Source organism: Martes martes, assembly GCF_963455335.1.
Source record: "Martes martes genome assembly, chromosome: 1".
NCBI classification, from domain to species: Eukaryota; Metazoa; Chordata; class Mammalia; order Carnivora; family Mustelidae; genus Martes; species Martes martes.
This window is the reverse complement of record NC_137888.1, coordinates 144,951,338-144,976,474: the sequence shown is the minus strand read 5'-3', so window position 1 is coordinate 144,976,474 and position 25,137 is coordinate 144,951,338. Positions and strand designations below refer to the sequence as shown.

Here is a 25,137-nt window from a genome sequence, read left to right as displayed (position 1 = left end):
AGGTATTTATGTTTATCAGATGCTCTCATGGCATCACAGGTCTTCAGAATATTTGTTATTCTTAAGGGTTTCAAGTCTATCTCTCCCCCAGAGTAGAATCATGTCTATTTGGGCTCATACCATTGTATCTACAACACCCTGGCAAATAGGTAACATTCAGAGATGTGAAAGGTTTATCAAAGGTATCTGTATTAATTTTCTTTAAAAATTTTCTTTTTTTCATGTATCAAGGAGTTAACAGTGTTGGGTTCTCATCTGGAGACTCATTCAGGGAATGAACTGACTTCCAAGCTCACTTAGGTTGCTGGCAGAACATCTTCTTGAGGCTATGAGACCAAGGGTCCTGGTTTCTTGCTGGCTGTTGGCTGGAGCCTCTTAAGAGGCTTCCTGCAATTCCTTGTACATGGACTCCTCCAACAAGGCTGCTTACTCCATAGGCTAGCAAGGAGTCTCTGGTACAAGTCCACTAGCAACACAGTCTTACATAACATAATCATGGAAGCTACATTCCCACCACCCTAGACTTTGCCCATCACTCTACTTTTCAAAGGCTATCAGCAGGCTACTTCGAAAATAATACATTCTGTGAAAAGATTCATATAGTCAATTGTGACTCTGAGTCTGTTTGCAAAGTGTGGTATTAACATTTTACAAAATTGGCCAAGTTAACATACATTCACCTAATAAAGGAGAAGGCACCTAGTTCCACCAACAGAAACGACCAATTACGGATGCCTATGTAAGTGTAAGAGAATCAAGAAATAAAGGAAAGGACAGAATTCCACAAAGAAAAAAATAAAAGTAAAAAGCGAAGTATCAGAACACCAATGATTATATCTAGGATTAAAGGTTTTCTGTTCCTTCTCCTTTACCCTGTCACTAGGTACACTCTCAGGCTACAAAATACCAGATTTACCTAAATCCCACTAGTTGAGAGACTTCATATATATCCCAAATTCAGCACTATTGGGAATGGAGAACAACAAAGGTAAAGTACAAAGCAGCTAAGGCCGGGGCATCTGGGTGGCTCAGTGGGTTAAAGCCTCTGCCTTCAGCTCAGGGCTTGATCTCAGGGTCCTGGGATCGAGCCCCACATCAGGCTCCCCGCTCCGCTCAGCGGAGAGCCTGGTCCTCCTCTCTCTTTGCCTGCCTCTCTGCCTACTTGTGATCTCTGTCAAATAAATAAATAAAATCTTAAAAAAAAAAAAAAAAAAGCAGCTAAGGCCACCAGCTCAAGTTGGCATTTCAATCTACCATTTATTATTCCTGCCATCTAGTGGCAGGATCAAAAACAAAAGCATACCAGACTGACAGGCAGGTACACCTGGGAGGAAAAAAACACCAGTTTACTAGAACTACTATAAGGAACAATCCAAACCCAGTCCTACCACATCTACATATAAATACCATCTAGATAACACATTAAACACAATGCTAATTTTATTACTTAAACAACGGAAACTCATGCAAGGATATATTCAAGCCTAGTAGGGTAAGAGATTCATCAGTGTTTAATTAACTAGAGCAAAACAAGAAAATTTAGAAGAACTACTAATGATACAGAATAAAGTCGTCTTTTTTTTTTTTACTCTTTTACTTTTACTAGGTCAATTCTGAAGTTTGTAAAGACCTCTGAATACACAGATTGACCACTACCACGACACCAGATCACCTACTCATTTATATATAAGCAGTTCCAACTGGGTTTTTTTTTTTTTTTTTTTTTTTCTGACAGAGAGAGATCACAAGCAGGCAGAGATGCAGGCGGGGAGGGTGGGGGGGGAGCAGGCTCCCTGCTGAGCAGAGAGCCTGACTCGGGGCTCGATCCCAGGACCCTGAGATCATGACCTGAGCTGAAGGCAGAGGTTTTAACCCACTGAGCCACCCAGGCACCCCCAGTTCCAACTGGGTCTTAAGACTACTCACACTAACCTCTCTGCTCTTAAAACCGATGGATGAGTCATAATGATTCAAGATCTCTCCTAAGCAGAGTTCATGCTGTATTTATCAGATGGACAAACTACCTATTTTTCTATTTGAGCAATACATAAACAAAACAAAACAAAACCAAACCAACGGTTGGGACGCCTGGGTGGCTCAGTCCATTAAGCATCTGCTTTTGGCTCAGGTCATGATCCCAGGGTCCTGGGATCCAGTCCCACATCGGGCTCCTTGCTCAGCAGGGAGCCTGCCTCTTCCTCTGACTGCTGCATCCCCTGCCTGTGCTCGGTCTCTCTCTCTGACAATAAATGAAATCTTAAAAAAAAAAAAAATGTTTGTTCCAAAGCTGATACTGTCCTGCAGACTTTTTTGAGCTTCTCTCTGTACCTTCCCACTTACGATGAGATGCATTACAAATAAAAATAATCGAACTCCTAAGAACAGAGCAAAGCTTCTCCCAAACACATTATTAATTGAAAACAAGATTGGGGGTGGTGCTTGGGTGGCTCAGTGGGTTAAGCCTCTGCCTTCGGCTCAGGTCATGATCTCAGGGTTCTGGGATGGAGCCCTCAATCAGGCTCCTTGCTCCACGGGAAGCCTTCTCCCTCTCTCACTCCCTGTGCTTGAGTTCTAAATAAACTAACTGGAAAAAAGGAAAGGACAAAGAAAAGTTAGCACCAAAAAATTACATAAAAATAACAGACTGACAAAAGTATTTGAATGCCATTCAAAAAATCTGAAAAAATTCTAGGATCACATATAAAATAACAGATTTGGGGTACCTAAGTGGCTCATCAGTTAAGCATCCGACTCTTGATTTTGGCTAAGGTCATGACCTCAGGATCCTGAGATTCAAGCCCCATGCTGGGCTCTGCACTCAGTTAAGAGTCTGCTTGGGATTTTTTCTCTTTCTTTCTCCCCTCACTGTGCCTCTCCCCACTAGTGCATTCGCTCTCTCAAATAAATAAATTTTAAAAAGAAATAAGATAATAAGATAGTGGTTTGATAAATTAAAACTATCCAATGTTATTTTTTGCTTAATTAAATCCAATATATACTGAAATCTAAAACACCTGGGCAAAAGGCAAGAGCTTTACACACCTGGCATGTATTCTCTTTCTCTCCACATAGCACACATACATGTGTATGTAATACATATTTAGGTCAGACACACATTCATATATTATAGAAAAAAGATCTCCAACAAACATCTAGATAAACCTATCATATTTATACTTATTATATATCTACTTATTGATATTACATAATTACTACATTATACTATACAAATAAAATTTCCAAATAATCATTACAAATATAAATATGGATAAATTTATATTTAAATTTATTTATATATAAATATATATATAAATATATTTAAATATATTTATGTCAGGACATATATTCATATTCTACAGAAATAAGATTTCCAACTAACAAACATTAAGTATCCATTGTATGGAACACTAATTCTTTTAAAAAAATCCTATAGTAATTCCTAAATTAAATATGGTAAACACCGGATTAAAGAAAATTAACAATGTATTCAAGAACATCTGAGCTTTTAACATGCTAATATGTATTATAAACAAATGGATGGGATCTGCAGTTTTTCCAAATTTAAATTAGCAGAATTTGTTTTGAACTGGAATTCCTGGGATATGTATTCTGCAGAACATGTTTATGGCAACCACTTTAACAAATAATTTTTATGATTTCTATGTTCTCTTCTAGGTATAAGTTCATTCTGTGTTCCAGAGAAGCCAGAAGTTATTCCATTTACTTAGTTTTTAATCAGTAACTTTTCAAACATAAAATACCAGCAAACATAACTCAAGAAGGGGCTAAGAAAGAATGAACAGTTTTCTCTTCTCATTTGAAAGGGGTTGAAAGAAAGAGAAAATACCGAACTATATGAAAACTTTGGTATCCTTCACATATCTAAAGTAACTTTAGCAATTTCTATAAAATAACATGTATTAAACTCCTCAGAGATTAGCATGTTTGGGGTATACTCTATTTTAAAATGTGTTTATTGTGAGAATTACAAATGCTGCAAATGCATTTACTGAATTTTAAATGGACTTACCCTCTTCTATCCCCCTTTTCTTTTTTACAAATGGTGTTACATTATGTTCAACCTGGTGCAATCCGGCATTAGCTTTTTGCCAAATTACTGCACTTGACACCTATACTTTGCCATGGTAATACTGTATTAATATTACTGCCAGTACATTATACTTTAGTTTACTTCTTGAGGAAGGTAACTAATTCTAATGCATGACACTGAAAGTGGAAGAATCTGGAGCAGGAAAGAATAAAAATGAGTAAAAGGCTTGATCATACAATGGCTGGTATCTCCGGTAGAAAAGGTTTCTGAGTCAAAGTCTAAAGATGCTCTGTATTGCTTTACTTGTCAAAGAACTCCTCCAAAAAATCAGAAGTATTATTATGACTTTCAGTTCTGTCTTTGAATCTTAGATCCAAGAAATCTGAAGGGACTTGAAAATAAGTCATGCTCCCTGAAGCACTGCTTTTGCACCAGAGAGCTGTATGGAAGTGTTGGTCTTCAACATACAGAACTGTAATGATGGGGAACTTTTACACAGAATAATCTTCCTAATTTGAGAGCTGGCAAGTGTTTACAAGTTTATTTCTGTGTATTTTGTATTTGTTCAGGCATAATAGAAAGTTGTCTCATTTTATTTAAAGCCTTGAATGATGGAATTCAGAATTGTTCGTATTATTTTCAGTTTTAAAGCAACTCAGTACACTCAAAGCCTGAAAGTGTGCTTTTTAAAGTACATAAAGCAAATATTTGAATACTGGTTGTGAATCTCTGGCTTCTATTATTTTGAAAAAATATTCTGACCACAACATTTAAGAAACTTAATTTCCACGATAAAGCTTAGAGGTGGGATCAGCCAAGAAAATCTTAAATATCTGCCAATTCCTTACCACTGTCTTCTGAGATCTCCAGCATACCCTCAAAAGAACTAGTCCGGCTATCAAAAACACAAGTTTTGAAATGTGTTGGCAGATAGTGACTGACTGATCCAACTGAATAATTTAGTGGGGAAAAAACTGTCAAGTATGGGTATAGGCAAGATAGGACTAGAAAAAACTTGGGAGATGAATGTACTAGTTCTGTCACTCTGGCCAAGTCACTTAGCACTTTACCAAAAATATTATAATAGGCCATAAGTGGATATAAAATACTTCTAAGTTTTTCCAAGCCTCAGTCTTTTGGAAGTGGAAGGGTATAATAAGTAGATGGATGGAAGCATCATGCCATTTCATAATTGTACACATTTGTACCTGCTGTTTTTAAAACCAAAAATATCACCTGAGGCTTCTGACTTCACAAAGTATTCTCTCAACACACTAAGCAGTACTTCCTTTTCTCATCTGTAAAACAGGGGTAATAAAATATCTTACAGTGCTTAAGGACCATTAAGCCACAAAAAGCATTAAAATTTGCAGCAAATTTAACCTAGATTTAGTATCCCTCCCCCCAAATACAAAGTAACCGAGTTAAAAAAAAAACAAAAACAAAACCGACCAGAGACAGAAACATAAAACATAAAAGCACAAAGTCTTCTGTGAAGGACAGAAGAAATAAAAACAATACACACAATATGGTAACCAGTCTCCAAAAACTGTCCGAAATAACTCTGTCCCTACCAGTATGTATGACTCTCTGATAGGCCTGAGTCTACTTTGAACAATAAAATATACTGGAAGTGACACTGATCATCCCATGCCTACCCCTTAATTGGACAAGCAGCTTTCTTGCTCTTGGAATGCTCTTTCTTAGAATTCAGCTGCCATGCTGTGAGGCAGCCTAAGCAGCCACATGAAGGAGCTAAAAGCTGCAGCTGAGCTTCCAATCAAGACTCCAGAGGACTCTTAAGCCAGATAGCATCCCAGCACTCCTAGCCCCAGCTTACTGTAGCCTGTTGAGCCTCCAGATGACTGTAATCATCCCAGCATCACGGCTGAAATCACGAAGCAGAAAAAACTCACAGAATTGTGAAACAATGAAATGCTTTTTGTCACCAAGTTTTGGGGTGGTATATTATATTTTTATGAATTGAAACAAAAATTATCACAAAATTCCGAGGTATACACTCCAGCAACCAACCACACATATGCATGCATCCGAAAATAGTTTTTAGTGTTCATAGTAGCATTATTCATAAAACCAAAAAGTTGGAAACCTAAATATTCATCAACTAGGAAATGTATAAATACAAACCAAAGAAAATTATATACAGAATACTATTTTTAAAGCTCCAAACAAAGCAAAATTTAGCAATACATTGTCTAGAGACACAAAGATATCTAAATATATATATATTTTAATAATGACAAAGAAGATGTTAAACAACACTCAGATAATGGTTTCTTAGTGCTAAGAGGAAAACCAGGAGGACAGGCTAAGAAGAAATATGAATGGATGTGAAATTGGTAACGCCCTAGTTCTATAGTTGGGAAGGGGTTTCACATGGGTGTTTATCATTATGTTCATAATTACAAATATGACATATACATTACTTTATATGTAATTTGCATTTTTAATAGTTTGATTTATATAAAATTTTTATAGCTTTATATTATGCTGTAATTCACATCCAACAATTATAACAAGTACTTATTATAAACTTTTTAAAAGTCTAGAATTATTTTTACTTCAAAAGGAAAACCTTTTGTTTTACATGCTGCTTATATTACACTTTATTTAAATATGGTAAATTAAATAACCAAAATAAAGTATACTAAACAAGAGAAATGATCTCCCTTTCTAAAGAAGTGACCCACTCATTTTAACAACCTTCAAAAAAAGATTAAAAAGATTTTAGTTGCGGGGCACCTAGGTGACTCAGTCCCTTAATTGTTGAACTCTTGGTTTCAGGTGGGGTGGTGATCTCGCGGATTGTGGGCTGGAGCCCTCTGTGGTTTGCAGCCCTTTTTCGGCTCCACACTGGGTGGGGAGTCCATTTGAGGAGCCTCTCTCTCTGCCCCTCCCCCTGCATGTAATGTCCCCCTCAAATGAATAAATGTATCTTAAAAAAAAAATTTTTACTTGCTTCTCAAGATCATTTTTCTACTTTCAGCGAATAACTGGCCTTTATAGATTTAAGATCAGATTTATTTGGGACGCCTGGGTGGCTCAGTTGGTTGAGCGGCTGCCTTCGGCTCAGGTCATGATCCCAGCGTCCTGGGATCGAGTCCCACATCGGGCTCCTTGCTCCGCAGGGAGCCTGCTTCTCCCTCTGCCACTCTGTCTGCCTGTGCTCGCTCTCTCGCGCGCGCTCTCTCTCTCTCTGAGACAAATAAATAAATAAAAAATCTTTAAAAAAAAAATCAGATTTATTTAATCTACCACATATTATTTCATTACCCTATCCCTTCTAATGCCAGAAAGCTGCTTAGCCTATTAAAATACAGTTTTCTTTAGCTATGGTGTGGAGTAAAAATGATTTTAGGATTAAATTAAACTTCCATAAAACTTACTAAATTTTCAAAAATTAAGAACACAAGCAATATTTTTTTAAAGATTTATTTATTTGACAGAGATCACAAGTAGTCAGAGAAGCAGGCAGAGAGAGAGGAGGAAGCAAGCTCCCTGCTGAGCAGAGAGCCTGATGCGGGCTCCATCCCAGGACCCTGCGATCAAGACCTAAGCCGAAGGCAGAGGCTTTAACCCACTGAGCCACCCAGACGCCCCAAACACAAGCAATATTTTAATTGTCAATATAGTCAACGAACCTTGTTCACTATAACAGATTTAAAGACACTCTGATGGATAAAGGTTTTTTAAAAAAAAGTACACAAAAACATCTGGTGAAACCATTACAACCTATCAGTTTTAGGACTCACGGGAATGCTGCTATTATTACATGGAATAGTATAAAGAGTATAAGAAGCTGACCAGTCGTTTTGTTAGAGTTCAATCCATAGTTTAAAAAAAAAGGTAAGGCCTTGGGGCACCTTGGCTGGGTCAGTCTGAGGAGCACAGGACTCTTGATCTCAGGGTGATGAGTTTGAGCCCCACATGGGCTGTAGAGATTACTTAAATAATAATAATAATAATAATAATAATAACAAAAACAATTAAAAGGTAATGACTTGATATTTTGGCTTATTCAACTCTCAGAATCTACAATATTCAAAGATCTTCCCAGTAATTAGACAAAGACAAAGCTATCTCTACTGTGGAGATATATTACTGGAGACAGGCGATTTAAACCCTAATAAGTATTTTTACTTATTATCTTAACCTTTTCTACCTGTTCTAGGAAGGTTTAAGTGAAATCAGTCAGAGCTGTGATGGCTTCCTAAGGTGTCACTTAATTTCCAAATTAATTACCAATACAGGTTATCTAACACCTGCTTTTTGAAAATTCCCCTTCTGCCACTTCGCCTTTAATTTCACCAACCTACGTTACCTATTCTCAATACCGAAAGAATCAAAGAGGATTTTCATTTTTACAGAAAATGGCAAAAGGAAAAACAGGGTTCACTATTTGTTTTGCAGCATGACATTAAGGAGGCAGCCTGCACCCTGAGCCAAGAGAATGGCACCATCAAGCTCCGTCCCTTGAGAACAACACTCAGCATCAAGCCACCACAGCTTTGAACTGCATCTGTAAGCGTCTGTCTATTCCTTAGCTCTTTATTTTGTGTCCCTTAGGCCTAAGCCTCTTATGCATCAGAAAAGTGAAAAGTGTAGGGTTATTTTTGGGGTCTGGGAACACCAAAAACAATTTTTTCCACATAAATTAATGGTTCTTTACTTTATGCATTTTGGCTTACAAAAGTTTTCATTGGAATGCTCTACTTTTGGGTGAGGGATGCTGTAATCACAGTTAAATCAACAGCCAAGAAACCAAATGGATCATTAATCCAACCCACCCAAACTCATCATGTGCATGAATTAAATGCCTACATACGCAATGCTCATATCTACTCTTACTATTTCTCCACATCAAGACATAGTTCTCAAATTCAAACAAAATTCCACCCTGTAAACCTTACTTTTATTGCTGACATGTCCTTTTTTATTTACCAGCTCAAAAGTTAATAGCATTAACTGGTCTGTCTTTTCTTATTCAATATTCCTTAACAGTTGAGTTAAAACTTGAGACAGTTATCTGTACTTGGAAGAAATACTCACTGAACTAAAAACCTCCCTCCCTTAAAGTTCTCATAGGCTATCTAGCTAACCAGTCATTTCCCAAGTGCTGATGGCAATCACTCATTCACATAAATTATTTCTCCATTTAAGCATCACTTCCTTTCTGCATCAATTCTTTCCTTCTTCTATAAGATTAAAATGACACCTTTATTGAGGGTGAGATTATGATGTTCCATACTAAGAGGTCCACCAACAATTATAGTGAGGGGGTGGTGAGTTTCCACACCAACAATCATTTCTCTGACATCTCTGTCCTACAGATCACCTTAATTCTGAAACTGAATAGTGTTAGATCTGACAGAGGTTCAGTCCTACAAGACTGACCTCCCCAGCAACCCAATCTCCCACTTCACAAACCAATCACAAGTCCAAACTGTCACCAGTGCTACTAGCATACTAGCTACAGACCAGATATTCTAGTGACCCTCTCCCTTGGGTTCAATTACTTTGGTAGAGCTGCTCACAGAAGTGAGAGAAAATATTTAACTTACTAGATCACAGATTTATTATAAAAGGACAGAACTCAGGAACAGCCAGATAAAAGAGATTCATAGGGTAAGATTATGTGGGAAGGGGCATGAGGCTTCCATGCTCTCTCCGAGTACACCAAACGCTCCCCAAAACTCCTCATATTCACAAATACAAAAGTTCCCCAAACTCTGTCCTCTGGGGTTTTTATGAAGACTCTATCACATTGGCATAATTAATTAAATTATTGGGGCCACTGGTGATTAAACCTGCAGCCCCTTTGCCTCCCAGTGGTGAGAAGGTAGGACTTAAACTTCCAACCCCCTAATCACAGGGTAGGTTCCACCAGCAACCAACTCCCATCCTTAGGTGACCTAAGGGCTTTCCAAAGCCACTGCATTAACATAACAAAAGATGCCAAATTTTGCTCTCATTACTTAGAAAATTACAAAGGTTTTAGGAGCTCTGTGGCAGAAATGGGGATGAAGACCAAACATATGCTTCTTAGGGATCACACTATCACTACACGTTTCTACTGACATCACAGTCAAGTCCAAGGTTTATCAAACTATATACAACAGAGCCTTCCTGTGCTATTACTATCATCACCGAAACATAAAATGTGGTTACTATTAAGGATAAGGATCCATGTTAATATAAATTGAATCCACTACATTCCTAATACAGTGTAAGATATTCTAGCATGATTAGAAATGATGTTCTTACCCTAAACAATCTCATCTCTCTATAGTAACAGTAAGTTATTAGTATTATTATTCATTAGGGAGGGAAATAAGAACCATATCACTGTAACAGTATTTTACCACTTTAGGCAAAGAACAAATAACTTAAATCTCCTTGAGTGTTTTTACATTACAGGTGTTAAAATCTTCAGTACAGCTCTAGTCTACTAAGTTAAAGGAACAGTCCTGAACAAAATTTAACCAAAGTAAGTTTGTTCTATATTGGGATCAATAAAAACCTGTATCTATACCTCTTGCACAAGGCAGATAAACCATATTAGATTGTTATTTCTGAAAGAAGTATGCCTGGCATGTTTCCTAACAGTTAATATATTAAAAAAATATATATCCCTACTTCCCTGGGGAATTCAAACAAGAGCAATACTAGAGGTATTAAAGAAGCTTAAATCATTAGGTTGGACCATTATCCAAATACAGCCTAATTCAAAGTCATTTATATTTCTCTCTGGCATATATTATAAGAGATATAGGGGACAAGGAATAATAAGTATGTATATATATTCCTTATGATGCTTGGTTTATATTTTAAGTTTGAATTCTGTAGAAATACTAGCTGACTAAATTGGGAGTTTGAAAAAAGGCAGTCCTAGATTTAAATTCTTCAACAACGCACTAACTATGACAAGGCTTTATTTGTTTACAAAAGAAATCAACTGTTATCCATTCATGTAGCATAGGTTACATACTGATGGGCAGCAGAAAAATACCATCAAATTTGATCAAAATCATTCTGACCAATAAATAGACATGCATTCGAGAACATTCCTGTTCGCTATTTCACTTAAGACTTAAGAACTGCTTTCTAATTAAAAGAAAAGCTTACTTGGAAGAAATATTCACTGAACTAAAATCTCCTTCCCTTAAAGTTCTCCTAGGATATCCAGCTAGCCAATCATGGCCTAGAATCCCATTTCCAATATCCTTAATCACTTGCTAACATACAATGCCAAATTTCCACACCCCAACAGATTTCAAGCTCCTACATAAAGAATCATGTAGAATCCTACATAGAAAATAATTTGCTTTATTATTCTTTTAACTTAAGTATAGTTGACATACAATGTTGCATTTGCTTCGGGTGTCCAACACAGAGATTAGACAATTGTATACATTACTCAATGCCTGACTGTTACTCTTTGAAAGAAACTTTTTATCCCCTGAAGACAGTTTCTGAAAGGAACCTACCTACTACTATGAAACCTCTCCTATTCTTCCTGAAGACCAAGACAGTTACTAAATCAATAAAGGAAATAAAGATATGAGAAAGAAAAACAGCAGTAGCCACAGAAGACTGGAATAGAGAGCTATCCTTTATAAAGATACCAATACATTATTAAACACCCCATTCTTAGGGTTCTCCTAAATTCCTTCAGTTCAGATCTCTTTCCAACATTCACTTTCCTCCTTTCTTTCAAGAACCAACAACCACTCCCTACCTTATATAAATTTTAATACGTTTTAAAGTAAACAATACTTGGCAAAAGCTATAGTTTAAAAACCAGTCCTTTGCAGTTATCTGATTATTTATCATTTGTCTCCTGAATGACAGTGATGTCTCCCCCCGCCCCTCCTTCCTTATAGTCTCAGTGTCTGCTGAAAGACTGAATCTCTTTGGCCAGTTAGAACTTTTTGAAAAGTTGTCAAGGTTATCTGGAGACAAGGTTGACCCTAGCTCAGAGTATCATCTTGAGATAATTTCTGATCTCAAGGGAAGAGAAGGATCTCTCCCTTTCCTACAAGTACTTCCTGCTGTGAAAGAGCAGGCAACCTCCACAGCGGGGTAAGCCTGGTTAGTCAAATGATTGCTAAACCTTATTACCACATATTCTCCACAACCCTTTGATCAATGAAGATGGATCTTAAAACAATGCTGAGGGGAAAAAAAAATGACACAAAAGCTCTAAATGCATTTATCTCGAGTTTTAAAATAGGCAAAACTAAATTATATTATTTAGGAATGCACACAATTGCACCACCTATGAAGAAAAGCAATTATGTAATTACTATACAAGTGGTGAGCAGGGGAGGCAAGCACACATCAAGGCTTCTGAGGTGGTGGCAATGTTCTATTTCTTGATCTGGGTGATGATCACATGGGTGTTTATCTTATAATTAGTCATTACATTGTACATTAGGTTTATATACTTTACAGAATGTGTTATATTTCACCATAAAAGAAAAACTTTTTTAAAAGACTGAAACCAAAAACTTTCTCTCCAAAAGCTTTTGCAGAACATTTTTCTCATGCTTATATAAACATTTAAGACATTTTCAAATATCATCCCAAAAACTTCAAGAGTGCTGCCTTCCAATACTCCTGTGCTCCATTACTGTTCTTGCGGATTATACAAGTAAGATGGTTTAATAATTTACCTTAATAATAAAACCTACTTAAATAGAATTTATTCTACTTTAAGGAAATTACTGCTTATTTTAAGAATAGGCACGATCTGCTAAGAGAGTAGATCTTAAAAGTTCTCATCACAAGAAAAAAAAACTTTATATAAGGTGACAAATATTAACAACTTAATATCATTTCAAAATGTATACAAATACCAAATAATTATGCTGTACACCTGAAATTATTAAAATGTCACCTATACTTCAATTTAAAAAAAAAAGAATAAGGATGAAATAAACATGGTGGTCCCAAGTGAGTTTCCCAGTGGTGATTCTTTTCAGACTCTACTCCACCCATTTGGCCAGCAACAAACAATAATTTAAGCTGTGCATACACAGGAACTTTAGAAATTATGAATTACTACATTTTAACTTAAAAATAGTACAGAAAACAGCATATGCTACAATATTATTTATCCATCTATCTATGGGAGAGAAAGACCCAACAATTTAAGTTTTAAAAAACAAATTCATCTGAAGTCATGTGTAGGTTGGAAAGATTGCTAGATATCACTAAAGAAAAGAACACTGCACTGTGAAGAAAAGTCTTTACCAGAGAAAAGCTGACAAACCTGTAGGGCATAAAAAAGGAAATTAAAAGAAAACCTCAAAAGAAACATGAGCAATTTAGTTATAATCATTTATACTTTATTAATATAAACATAAATTTTCTTTATGATTTTATGAATAGTCCTTCTCTTCAAATAGGAATGAATAAAAAAGTAAAAAAAAATGAAAACCTAAAGCATGAAAACTATTAACTCAATGAAATTACAGATAAGCGAAGCACACAACTTTTGTATCACTAATTCTAAATAAGTCTAACTTCACATAAAAACCATTTTATAGGGGAGCCTGGGTGGCTTCAGTGGGTTGGGCCTCTGCCTTCGGCTCATGTCATGATCTCAGGGTCCTGGGATCCAGCTGCCGCCCTTGGACGGGGCTCTCTGCTCAGTGGGGTGCCTGCTTCACCCTTGCCTCCCTATCTGCCTACTATGTGCTCTCTCTCACTCTCTCTGTCAAATAAATAAAATCTTTAAAAAAAACCCAAAAAACCATTTCATAGCTAAACTTCAATTTCCAATACTGTCAATTTAAAGTGAATGGTAGAAACAAACTTCCCTTCATCTTCTCAAGTAACAATTTTCAAACTTCTCACAAAACGGCCTGTAATGCAAACAAAGGTGCAAAGAAAATAGAAGAGAATCTAGCCAAACTACAACCTTAGAAAAAGTACTTCACCCCCTTTACTGGTCAGATTCTTTGCCCTGAAAACAAGCCAAGCTAACATGTACTCTGGAAGCCCTGTAGACTATTGAATTCTGGATCTACTAAACTCCCACCCTGTAAAATTCCCTTAACTGGAATGGCTTAATATTTCCAACCTTACAATGAACTTTTTACAGACAAAATAAATCTAAATAGAACAACATTCACTTGGATTCATTCATCTTTTCTTCTCACTCAGCTATTCCCCTTAAAAGCCCCATCCCTGAAAACTCCCTAGTCATTCAGGTTTAAAAACTTGAAGGCAGGGGGGCACCTGGGTTGCTTAGGTCATGATCCCAGCTTCCTGGGATCAAGCCCCAGGTCTGGCTCCGTGCTCAGGGAAAGCTTGCTTCTCCCTTTGCCCCACCCCTCCAGTTCCTGCTCTCTCTCTCTCTCTCAATCTCAAATAAATAAATAAAATCTTTAAATCATCATCAACTCTTCTCTCTTCCCTACATCAAAACAAGTAATTAGCCATTATCCAACTAGTGAGCTTAGTTAGCTGGGCATGGATTGTACCCAGGCATTCTGATAGGCCAATATGTTAAGACTTAAATCAGGGCAGCTGATTAAAAAACATAAATTAAATGGAGGACACTTTCATTTAAGCCTGCCTTGAAGGCAGAGGATGCAGTAAAAAGGACATAGATTTTGGAGACAAGCAGAACTGTATTATTTAATTCTTAGGGGAATACTAAATTGAAGTATTTTTTTTATCTACAGAAGAGATGTTACCTTATCTCAATTCTAAGATCTAAAATCAAGTTGTAAAACACTGTAAAAACTAAGCATCTACTATCATTTAGAACGTATATTAAAGTCATCCTGCAACACTAAGTTCCACAGAAAGAAAAAAATGGTCACTAATGATATGATCAATTTAATTAGTGTAGCAGTCACAATTCTTTAGAAATGTGTATTTCTGAAAATAGTATAAACTTGACCAACATAAAGGCATTCACCAACCTATGTGCAGGTTATATTCCAAAGTATGCTTAGATGCCTTTCATTTGAAACTCTGAAGGTGTTTTTACAAAGAAATAAAATTCCAAGTCAACAAATGCCAGTTTACCTACATTTACTTAAAATAGGACAGCCTCTGCAGTTGTTCCTATCTCTTCCAACCCTTACCTCCACCTAACATTTTTTTTTTTAAATCCTATGGTATTGACAGTTTCTATCAATTTCTAAATCCTAGGAAATTATTTGTGTCAGAATTAGGTCAAGTGAGGACACAGAAACTTATTCAGAAGAAAGTAAGTGATTTAAAAACAAAAAATATCCACCAGAATCAGGTAAAGGAAGTAAAGGAGTTAAGATGGGGTAGCAAGTTAACCATTCACATTTTTTCCCCTTTCAACAGTATTAATTTGGCCCATACATTGTTTTGGGGGGTCCTATATTATCTGAAAATGTTTTCATTTTTTCCTATTAATTGCAGGGACTGAAATAAATAACTTCTGCAATTATACATAAATTAAGCTAATATCTGGACAAAACACGGCAATAAAACAGCATAAATATGACTCAGAGTAAGCAACAGGCTGACCAATAAGAGGCTTCTAATAATCTAAAAAGAATTTAGGTGTTCCACATAAATTAAAGTCTGGTAAAACCAACATCAATATCCTTCTAACAACTTCACGGTTCCATCTGAGACATCAGATTTGGCAAAGCCAAGTCATTTAACAGACATTCATTGACTTATGATGTACTCAGATAAGTTATAAACCAAAACCTAGAAAGATTAAATCTTGATTCTAACCCGCAGTCCAATTGAGGGTAATACAGAAACAGTATTTATACTCCTTAAGTTCAAGTATTATAGAAAACAATTGTCCAGAAATAAGAGATCCTCTTAATTATGGAGTTGGAGAACAAAGATAACACTCTTCATATTACAGTGAATGAGGCACTATCAATGTCTACAAGCAGGATTCAAAAGCAGTAATAGAAAGATATGATAAAGCAAATAAACTAAAACACTAACCACAGAATGTAGGTGTTGAAGAGGAGTGTTTGCTATAAAATTCTTCCGACTTTTCAGTATATTTGAAATTCTTATAATGTAACAATTTAACGTAACATACACATATGTTGAATTGTGGGATGCTTTTATAATTTGGGTTAACAGCAGTATGAACTCTAAGAGCATTAAGTTTTCAAAGTAAGCAAGTAACAAATATGATTCAGTCACTCGAGAATATTAATCTTTCCATTTTTTCTGAGAGCATGTATGCACTAATGAATACTAAGAAATTACAATGAAGAGAACTTTTTAACATTTTCTCATATTCCAAAGTCATATCCCAACTTTGGGATATCCCAAACTTATAGAGAGCAAAAAAATCAGGATTAAGTACAGACAGGCCAATAAGTTTCCCCATATTCTTTAACAACTGGGTCAGAGCCCACGATGAGCTTCTAATGCTTCCTCTACAATCAATGTTGAATTTTTGCAAACTACTCATGGCAGTAAGAGATCTGCAGTCTTACTCAAGTTAGCCTTCAAAATACAAAAATCCGGAACAAAAAGAAAAAGTTCCAAAGTCTTTACTAACAGATCCTAACTACCCCAGGACCTATACTATATGCCTCATAAAACCTCTGTTTACTACCTACAAGAACCATCACACTTAAACCAGATGGGAGCAGGTCCGATTCAATTATCCAGTGCAGCAGGCCAAAACACTCCCTGCACCTCCTCCCTAAGTGTTCTTGTAACTTACAATGATTTTAAGCTCAAGGCGAGAAAAATTGTAAATTACAATGAATCCAGTGACAGTATACCTGTTCTGAAGTGCAGCTGGACTGCTGTTGCTAATGATTCTACAGTCAAAGTAACTTTTTAAGATTTGGGATTTTTTCCCTAAAACTGGTTTTGTTACCCATTTTGTCTTCTTCAGAACTGAGGTCAATAGCCTCTTTTTGTCATCTGCAAAGTGAAGAAAAACGTGGAGACCTCAAAGTACAGGAACTAGTTCCCAGCTTACAAACAGTTTATGTTCCAAGGGTTTATCAATCCTTTGAAAACATGTTTGCACTAATTAATCTATTTATACCAATTTATACCAGTTTCTTTGAAAAATTGTACTCCAAGTTTCAATTCTAAACTGCAGCTTTCTGCCCTGCAAAAAGACATCTGCTGCCCTTTTACAGCTAACTGCAGTCAAAACTCAGGCTCAGAGAATTCTCTCTTTAGAGCTCTAGGGAGAACCCACTGCAACCTGTGTAGGCAGGGAAAAGGGCAGCTCTCCTTACAAAGGGAGCTTTTACATCACCTCCATGGGAAAAGCCACTGTAAGTCAACAAGATAACAGTGGTGGAAAAGGTACCTGGTTAATATAAAAGTATTAATAGTTACAACAAAAATAAGTAGAAACTACATTTTGCTCCAGATAAAAAGAAGATAAAATTAGGTGCTGTTAAAATAGTTGCTCAACCAAATGTTTGGCAAGTACAGACAATATATTCTAGAACTGCTTCCTCATATCTGATCAACTCAACTGATAAGGGAGGAAATTACTGAAGTGGTGAGGAGATCATACCACAAATGTTGCTAAGTTCTAAAAAAGTATAGTGTACTTTAAAATTCAATAAATATATAATATCCAACATTATATACCACCCCTTATAACAGCTGCAAGATTTAAAAAATAAATTGAGTGACAAATTTAAAAAAAAACAAGTATAACTTTGTGACAATGAGTCACCTCTGGCAACTAACTAGAGTCTTACGCAATTTAAGAACTACTGTAAATTATAGAAATAACTCACAAACAGAAAAAGTAAACTTTTCACTAAAAAGACTTCAGAAATGAAGCCAGTAACAAAGACACGAAAAAAGGGAACAGAGAAGGCCAGAATAAATCGGTTTGTTGATATAAATTCTGAAAGAAACATTTAAATATTATTAAAGATCCATGTCATTGCTGCATTATAAAATAGTAATCTGGGAGACTCCCAAGCTAGTGTAACACTAGAGTATTAGATTAAAAGATCAAAACACTGGTGTTCTTATTAGCTTGGAAGGAAAACTGCTTTAAAAATCCAAAGTAATAATGATAGGCAATCTAAACCCTTTTCAAAATTTTTCAACAAGAATGGATTATAAGAATGAGATACCTAACTACCTGAGATCTTCAAAAGGTATGAAAAGAAAAACAAAAGTGAGCAAACAAGGGTTTTTTTTTTTTGTTTAAAAATCTAGTTTTCTCATTAAGTCAACCCAAATTATACTTAGACATCAAATTTATATTTGGCAAATCTCTGTTCACAGTAAGGGACAGGGACAATTCCTTTATTACAAAAGGACTCTTTAATACTAATGACAATTACCTAATATTATGAACAGAAGCATTTAATTAGGGATATAATAAAATATATAAAATATATTACATTATAGGATATACACAATATATAAAATAAAATGTAAATATTAAAACTATTAGTAAGCACCTAAAGTAGATTTTAAGAATGAAGAGATATATATACCTTTAGATTAGCTTATACAAATTAAATTTAGTTCAAATTTCATACATTTAGCTAAAGGACAGTGTTTCTGAAGTATGTTTCTATGCACTGAAAAAAACAGAAGTGAAACAAATTTTCACGTAGATAAAAAACGGTTATGCTCTCCAAGCATATTCCTGTAACCTAAAAAAAAAAAAAAAAAATCAACTTCTAATTCTCTGTCATACTTTAAAAAAGAATATTATATGTAAAGTAACTTGGTAAAACTTCATGATTACAATACTCAATTTCAATAGTAATTCTGGGCTGACTTGACACAGATTTCTAATCTTCCTTCAAAATAAGGAAAAATAACAACATTGTCTCCTCATTCAGTTGCGAATTTTTCTGAAATCCTTAATTGCAGCCTCAGAGTTACTACTAAACAATATTCAGCCTTTGTAAAAATGACACTCTCTTAGAAATACTATTCACAACCTTTGCTACCCAGTGATGTTTGGTCACCATGCATTTCTACTATTGTAATGTAAAAAGACAACTTTCTCTTTTTACGTTGTTCTGTAAAATAATAGCAGTTCTCATCTTCTGGTTCCAATTTCATTTTTATCTAATTTGCTTAAGTGTTTCAAACCTAAGACTAAGAACATTGTACCTAGTTCCCAAGGCTTCACAGTATGTTCTCCTGTGATTCCAAATAACATTAAGTTATTTTTTTTTAAAGTTAGAAAAAAATCAAAACCTCTTCGTTTCACAAAGAATGTCCCAGTAATTAACTGTTTACCTAAAATGAATTCTCCGTGAGCAGGCCCCTGTCATGTTCAATAGATGCTGCACTACCAATTTTTCTATCTTAACAGAACTTCAATCCAGTATTTTAATATATGGGTAATTCACTTCCCCAAATATTTATAATCCATATAGTAACAGCTCTCAAGAAAATTCTTTCTGTATTCAAATGATAAATATCTTAAAGTTTAGTTAGATCTAATTATTATAAGGCTGCAAGATCAACTCAAGGCTGACAAGTCGGTCAACATGAATTAAGTTAGTTTAAAAGGCACAGGCTCAGGTGTAAGGTAAAAAACAAACAAAACCAAAAAGGCTGGGAAAGCTGGGGAAAAAATTAAAGCAATAATTCACAAACCAGCGTAACGCCTAAATTAGCTAGTGTTCTTAGGGTAATTCTCTAAAACATTTAGGTCAGTACCGAATACCATGTGCAACTTCTGGACTATAACCTAAGGCTCCCACCACTGCGATAGTTTGTTCTCTTACCCACAAACGTTCCTGCAGAGACCAATAAAGGAACTAATGCCATGCTTTCGGATATTATGCACAACATACTGAGGGTGACAGTTGGACTAACAGAGTAATGTTCTTGCTCTAAAAAGCAACCCAAGATAATTGTGGAACAGTGAGGTGCTGAGTGCACTTAGGGGCCTTGAAAAAAGCCACTCCTGAAAATATCTAGTGTTAAATAAATAAAAGTCTACAGCTTTCAGATCACTTTCAGGGATATTATTTCCTTTCCTACAACACCTCACTCTTTTTTTCCCTTCTTGTATGAGGAGAGCAAAAACGAGAAACACGAAAAACGTAAAACTGCAAGGCTGAGTAGACAGGGCTCCTGCACATCTGGCCTCACGTCCAACCGCAACAGGGCAACCCCTGGGCGATCCCAACCCAACCAGCAAAAACGCGCCCGCAAAAATGAGAGAACGCGAAAGCCACGGGCGGGGAGGCGGGGAGTCCGCCACGAGTCGGCCGAGGAGAGCCCTGCCGGCTCCCGGCGTGGCCACTCCGGACTGGGCTAACCAAGAGGGCTGCGAGGGGCTTGTTCGCCCTCCCGGGAGGCGTCACACTTATCCGGAAGGGGGCCAAAGTCTCACTTGGGGACCCCACCTCGAGCTGCCAGGGGGAAACTTCGCCCATGGGCAGGGGGCGCGCCCAGAGCTCCGGGACCCGCGCTCGCCTCGGCGGGGGTGCGAGCTGGACTCTGAGGCGGCGCGGGGCCAAGTCCAGGACGAGCCGCGGCGGGCAAACGCGCCGGTCCCGGTTCGCCGCGGGCGGGGGAGGGGCGGCGGGGCACTTACCACGGGTCGAACTCGTGAATGATGCTTTCGAAGCGAATGACCGCGAAGAGGCGCGAGCTGAAGCCGGCAAGCCAGGCCAGGAAAAGGATGGTGAAGGAGAGCAGCGACTGCCAGCCGGCCGGCTGCGACAGCCCCCCGGATAGCCCCGCGGGGGCCGGCTTCGGCGGCGCCACGCCGCTCGCCGCCTTGTGCGCGCACTGGGCCCCGGGCCCGTGGTGACCGTGCCGGCTGTTCCCCAGGGCCATGAGGCCGCTCCACGGGGACGAGTTGAGGGACGACTTGTGCTTGCTCTCCGGGGCCGAGGGCTCCGCCATGTTGTGCCCCGGCGGCGGGTCTCGCTCCTCGCCGCCGCCGCCGCCGCCGCCGCCTGGTGCGAGGGGTGCTGGGCGGGGACCCGGAGGAGGAGGAGGAGGAAGAAAAAGGAGGAGGAGGGAAGAGCGCCGCGCACTCCCGCCCTCAGCGCCGCGAGGCCGGGGGACAGGGGGTGGAGGCGGCGGCGGGGAGTCTCTGCCTCAGCAGCGGCCGCGACCGCCGCGCTCTCAACTCGGATGGCCCTTGCGCCCCACTAGCCATCCGTATCCTCCGTGCAGCTGCGGCAGCGGCGAAAGCCGACGGGACGAGGGCGCCAGAGAAGAAGCAGCAGACGGAGGCGGCACCACAGCTCGGAACAGCAATGACATTCCCCCCTCACACCCGCCGCCCGCCCCGCGGTGAAGAGCAGGAGGAGGAGCCCCCTGGAGTCCGGGCGGAGCTCAGGCTACCTCTGACTCCGCCCCCGACCCGACAGGAACTGGCCCTTCCACCTGTCACAATGCGACAGGTCCGTTAGGGGGCGGGCCCAGAACGGCGGTGCCCACCAATGAGGGCGCGAGCTGGGGCGGGGCTTAGCCCAACCGCTCTCCCTCACTCCTTCCCCCTCCCGCCTCGCGCCGGTTCGCCCGGGGCGGCCGTGCTGCGCGGCTACGCTTCATTGTCAGTTGAAAGACGCGGTTTCGCGCGCCTGTGTTGTCGGCAAGGAAGCGTGCTAGGCGGCTCTGCTCGTTGCATGAAGCTGGGTCGGGACGAGGGATCGTGAGGTGATCGAGAACGGCGGAGCAGCCTCCGTCAGAATCGTCTTAAAGAAGGCGAACAGCGCCGCGCCGACCGACCGGGCGCTCGCGGGCTCGCGGCGGTCGTGACTTTTAACCCGCTCTGCGCGGAGCGCCCCATCACGTGACTGAGCGCGCAGGCGCGTTACTCCAGTCTTGTGCGCTTGGCGGTGGCTGGCGGGGTTTCGCCGCCTGGGGCGCCCGGCACAGCCTGCGCAGCATGTTTAGTGTCGGTGGCGGCCCCTAGGTCCACCCTGCGGGCTGTGCCGGGTGTCCTGCTTCCGATGTGAGTTAAGACAACTTTGCCGGCGCTGAAAACTCTTCCGAGCAGAAAACAGGCTCCTAGCTCCGAAGAGACCTACCTAGGGGGCAGGCAAAGTGCGACTTTCTCGCTTTTTTTCACTTCTGGTCTCTTTTTAATTGGAAATTAGAAATCGTTTGTTCACTGGAAATACGAGCCGATGCATGGCTTCATTGTTAGGTGGGCTGCATACAGTCCACCTAACGAGTGAAACTTTATGTCAGCTGTTACTGAAGTCTCCTTAGTAAATAATAACGGACTGAAGATCTCTGTCCACAAAGTTCTGCCCTTATGGGTTGTATTTTTATATCTTCCTCCCCTTTCTACTTGCCATCGCCCCCGCCCCCCCCCCCCCCGCCGCCGAAAGTGCCACTAGGGAGACCCGGTTCAAGTCAGAATGAGTTTAAACATAAATGGAGTAGCGAGGAGACTAGAGTTACTCTAATATACGCCTTGTGAAGGACATGGACCTTTGATTCTATACATATTCGATTCATTTTTCATGTAATTGTGCATTTTATTTAGGTGAATAACGTGAACTTTAAAGCCTGTGTTCGCATATTATTATAAAAAACTCAATTATTAAGCCATTAAGAAATTTAACACATCTAGCAAATTTAAGCGTTTAGAAATTGTGTTTAAACAGTAGGTCTCTTCAGAATGTTAGATAAATGAATGAGTATACTTAGTCTGAGACTGGTATTTGAAACTAATGGATACAGCTACTCTTTTAACCTAAGTGAGTAACTTTTCTCTGGTCTCCTTACAAAAATAACTAAATAGTCTCATTAAGGAAAAGATGAAAGGTTTCCAGAAGTAGACTTTCCCACCAACAATTTAAAGCTGACACTTATTGGACATCTGAAATTTAGTGAGAATTATCATAGAATATTAACTGAGCCCTGCTGTAGGAGAAAGGTGATATGCTCTTCTCAGAGCCAAACTGTACATGCTAAAATGCCAGCATTTAGAGTATTGGGCCCATGTTCCATGAACCAAAGTTCTATCAACCCAAAATAAAATTTATATTTTTATTTTAATTTGGATACTTGTTTTACTATCTTTTGTATAGATGCTTTCTATTAAGCATCTATATTTCTATTCTATTAATATTATCTATTAATGCTTTCTATTATATTATCATGCTTCCTTTTTGGTGGTTTAATTGCCAAAGTCCTGGTCTGAAAAGTGACAAGACTCAGTTCTAGTTGCCCATTGTTGCTTACTAAGCTGTTTAGCATTGGCCGAAACACCTGCATGTGTTACCCCTTCTACTTAGAAAGTCAGTTGTTAATACCACCTGAGATAGATTATCTGAAAATACTTCAAAAAATTGTTAAGGATCATAAGCGAATACAGCTTAGCGGTGAGTGAGCCGTGAGTGTAAAGCAGAATAAAGACCAAGTTACTCTTGATCTTTATTCACTTACTCACTAATGCATTCAACAAGTATTTATTGAACTCCTTTATGCAAAGCAGTATGTGGGCATGGGATGTAGTAGGGAATATGAGAAACGTGGTTCCTCCTTCACAGAGGTCACCAGCCATTCCTAAGGAGATGGGCACTGAGTAAACAGTCACATTTCTAAGTACCAAAATGCAATGCTACAAATGCTATCAAAGAGAGACATCTGGGGGATTTGATCTGCACAAGATGAGAATGTTACCCAGGGAAGCAGCAGTGGGGATAAGGATAAAATGATCAGAGGAAGAAGAAAGGAAAGAGTTATCCAGAAAGAGAAGCACATACAAAGGGCCTGCTTTAGGTGTGGGGAGGCGGGTACAAAGAACCCCCAAAATGGCCAGTATGGCTACAGCACAGTGGAACAATGTGACACAGGAGTTGAGTAAATGACTAGAGATCATAAGGTCATGTTAAGAGGTGTTTTTGTTTTGTTTCAATGGGAGACTAATAAGGAACCCTAAAGGGATTTAAGCAGAATTTGGTGTGTATGAAATGGAGTGTCATCAGCTGTGTGTTTTGGAAAGATTACCGAGAGTGCAATGTGAAAAGCACGTTGCAGAGGGGAACTCAGGCCACCTGTGCCAACATCTGAGCTTACAGAGGTTACTTTTGTGAGGAATGCATTACGGAGGAACCACTAGGGAATCCATAAAAATAAATTGCAATACGGTGACTTCTCAATTTCCAGCCCAAATATAGAAAAGTGACTCTGTTTGCCCATGAACTTGAATATATTGTTTTGCTTCTCTGCACTTGAGCTTCTTGATCCTGCTAGGTGTTTTGGATGCTGAAACTGGGACAGTAGGGCCCAGAGAGGAAAGGATAGGTAGGGGAGGTAACGAAAGAGTGCAATCCAGAAAGAGGCATAAAGTATGACCGGTAGTGACACAGTGCAGAGAAGTGATGTATGACACCACTGAAAAGTGTGCCTTATATTGGCAATCACAGTTCCCCAGTTACTTTAGCAAGGTCAATTTTAGTGAAGTTGTAGGGAGCAGAAACCAGATGGCAGCAGGTGAGGAGAGGTTGTAAGCAAAGGATGTGCAGGCAGGGAGTGTAAACCACTCTTTTTAGAAGTCTGGCTTCAAAAGCGCATGGAGAACCAAGTCAGACAAAGAAAAGACAAAATGATCCTCAGCTCCTGGCTTTTCCCAATGTAGTCAAGAAAAGATTTAAGTGCAGATAATGTGCCTCAGTAATGGCACAAGTCTAAGAGAAGGTTTATTCTTCCTAAAGGAACAGAAACAGTGTGACACATACCCTTGCCCTGAACCCTGGGCATAGCAGGGAGAGCCAGAGTCTGGCATGTAATTGGCATTCATAAATATGTGGTGACTGAAGGACTTCTCTACCATGAAGTCCAGAGAAAGATAGTTGCTGGTATTGATTCCACTGCTCAAAAATGTCTTCAGCACTTTCTGTCTTTCCATTCTATGCTGCATTGTCTGTTCACACATTTTCATCTGCTTCCGTGGTCTCCTCTGCATTGCTTGGGAGAAGCTGAGAACTATGTTTCCCAGATCCTCTTCCATGTATGGTTCCATGTTAGAGTTTGAGAGGAACCCAGTCAAGATTTAGAAGACAGAAAAGAGGGGGAGTTGGCTTCGGACAAAAGGAGAAGAATGAGCAAATGTAAGATTCACAATATCCTTTCAGCTGCTGTGAGAACCGCTT

General features: G+C 38.9%; 1 protein-coding gene across 1 annotated transcript in view; it reads right to left on the bottom strand.

Annotated features, from left to right (window-relative positions):
* STT3B (STT3 oligosaccharyltransferase complex catalytic subunit B) overlaps positions 1–21,307 on the bottom strand; it is a 97,786-nt gene extending 76,479 nt beyond the window's left edge. Inside the window, exon 1 of the mRNA XM_080804803.1 lies at positions 20,610–21,307. Within this exon, the coding sequence (XP_080660929.1) occupies positions 20,610–20,923 (314 nt within the window). The 5' untranslated portion in view covers positions 20,924–21,307. The remainder of the gene's footprint in view (positions 1–20,609) is intronic.
* Between the last annotated feature and the right edge of the window lie 3,830 nt (positions 21,308–25,137).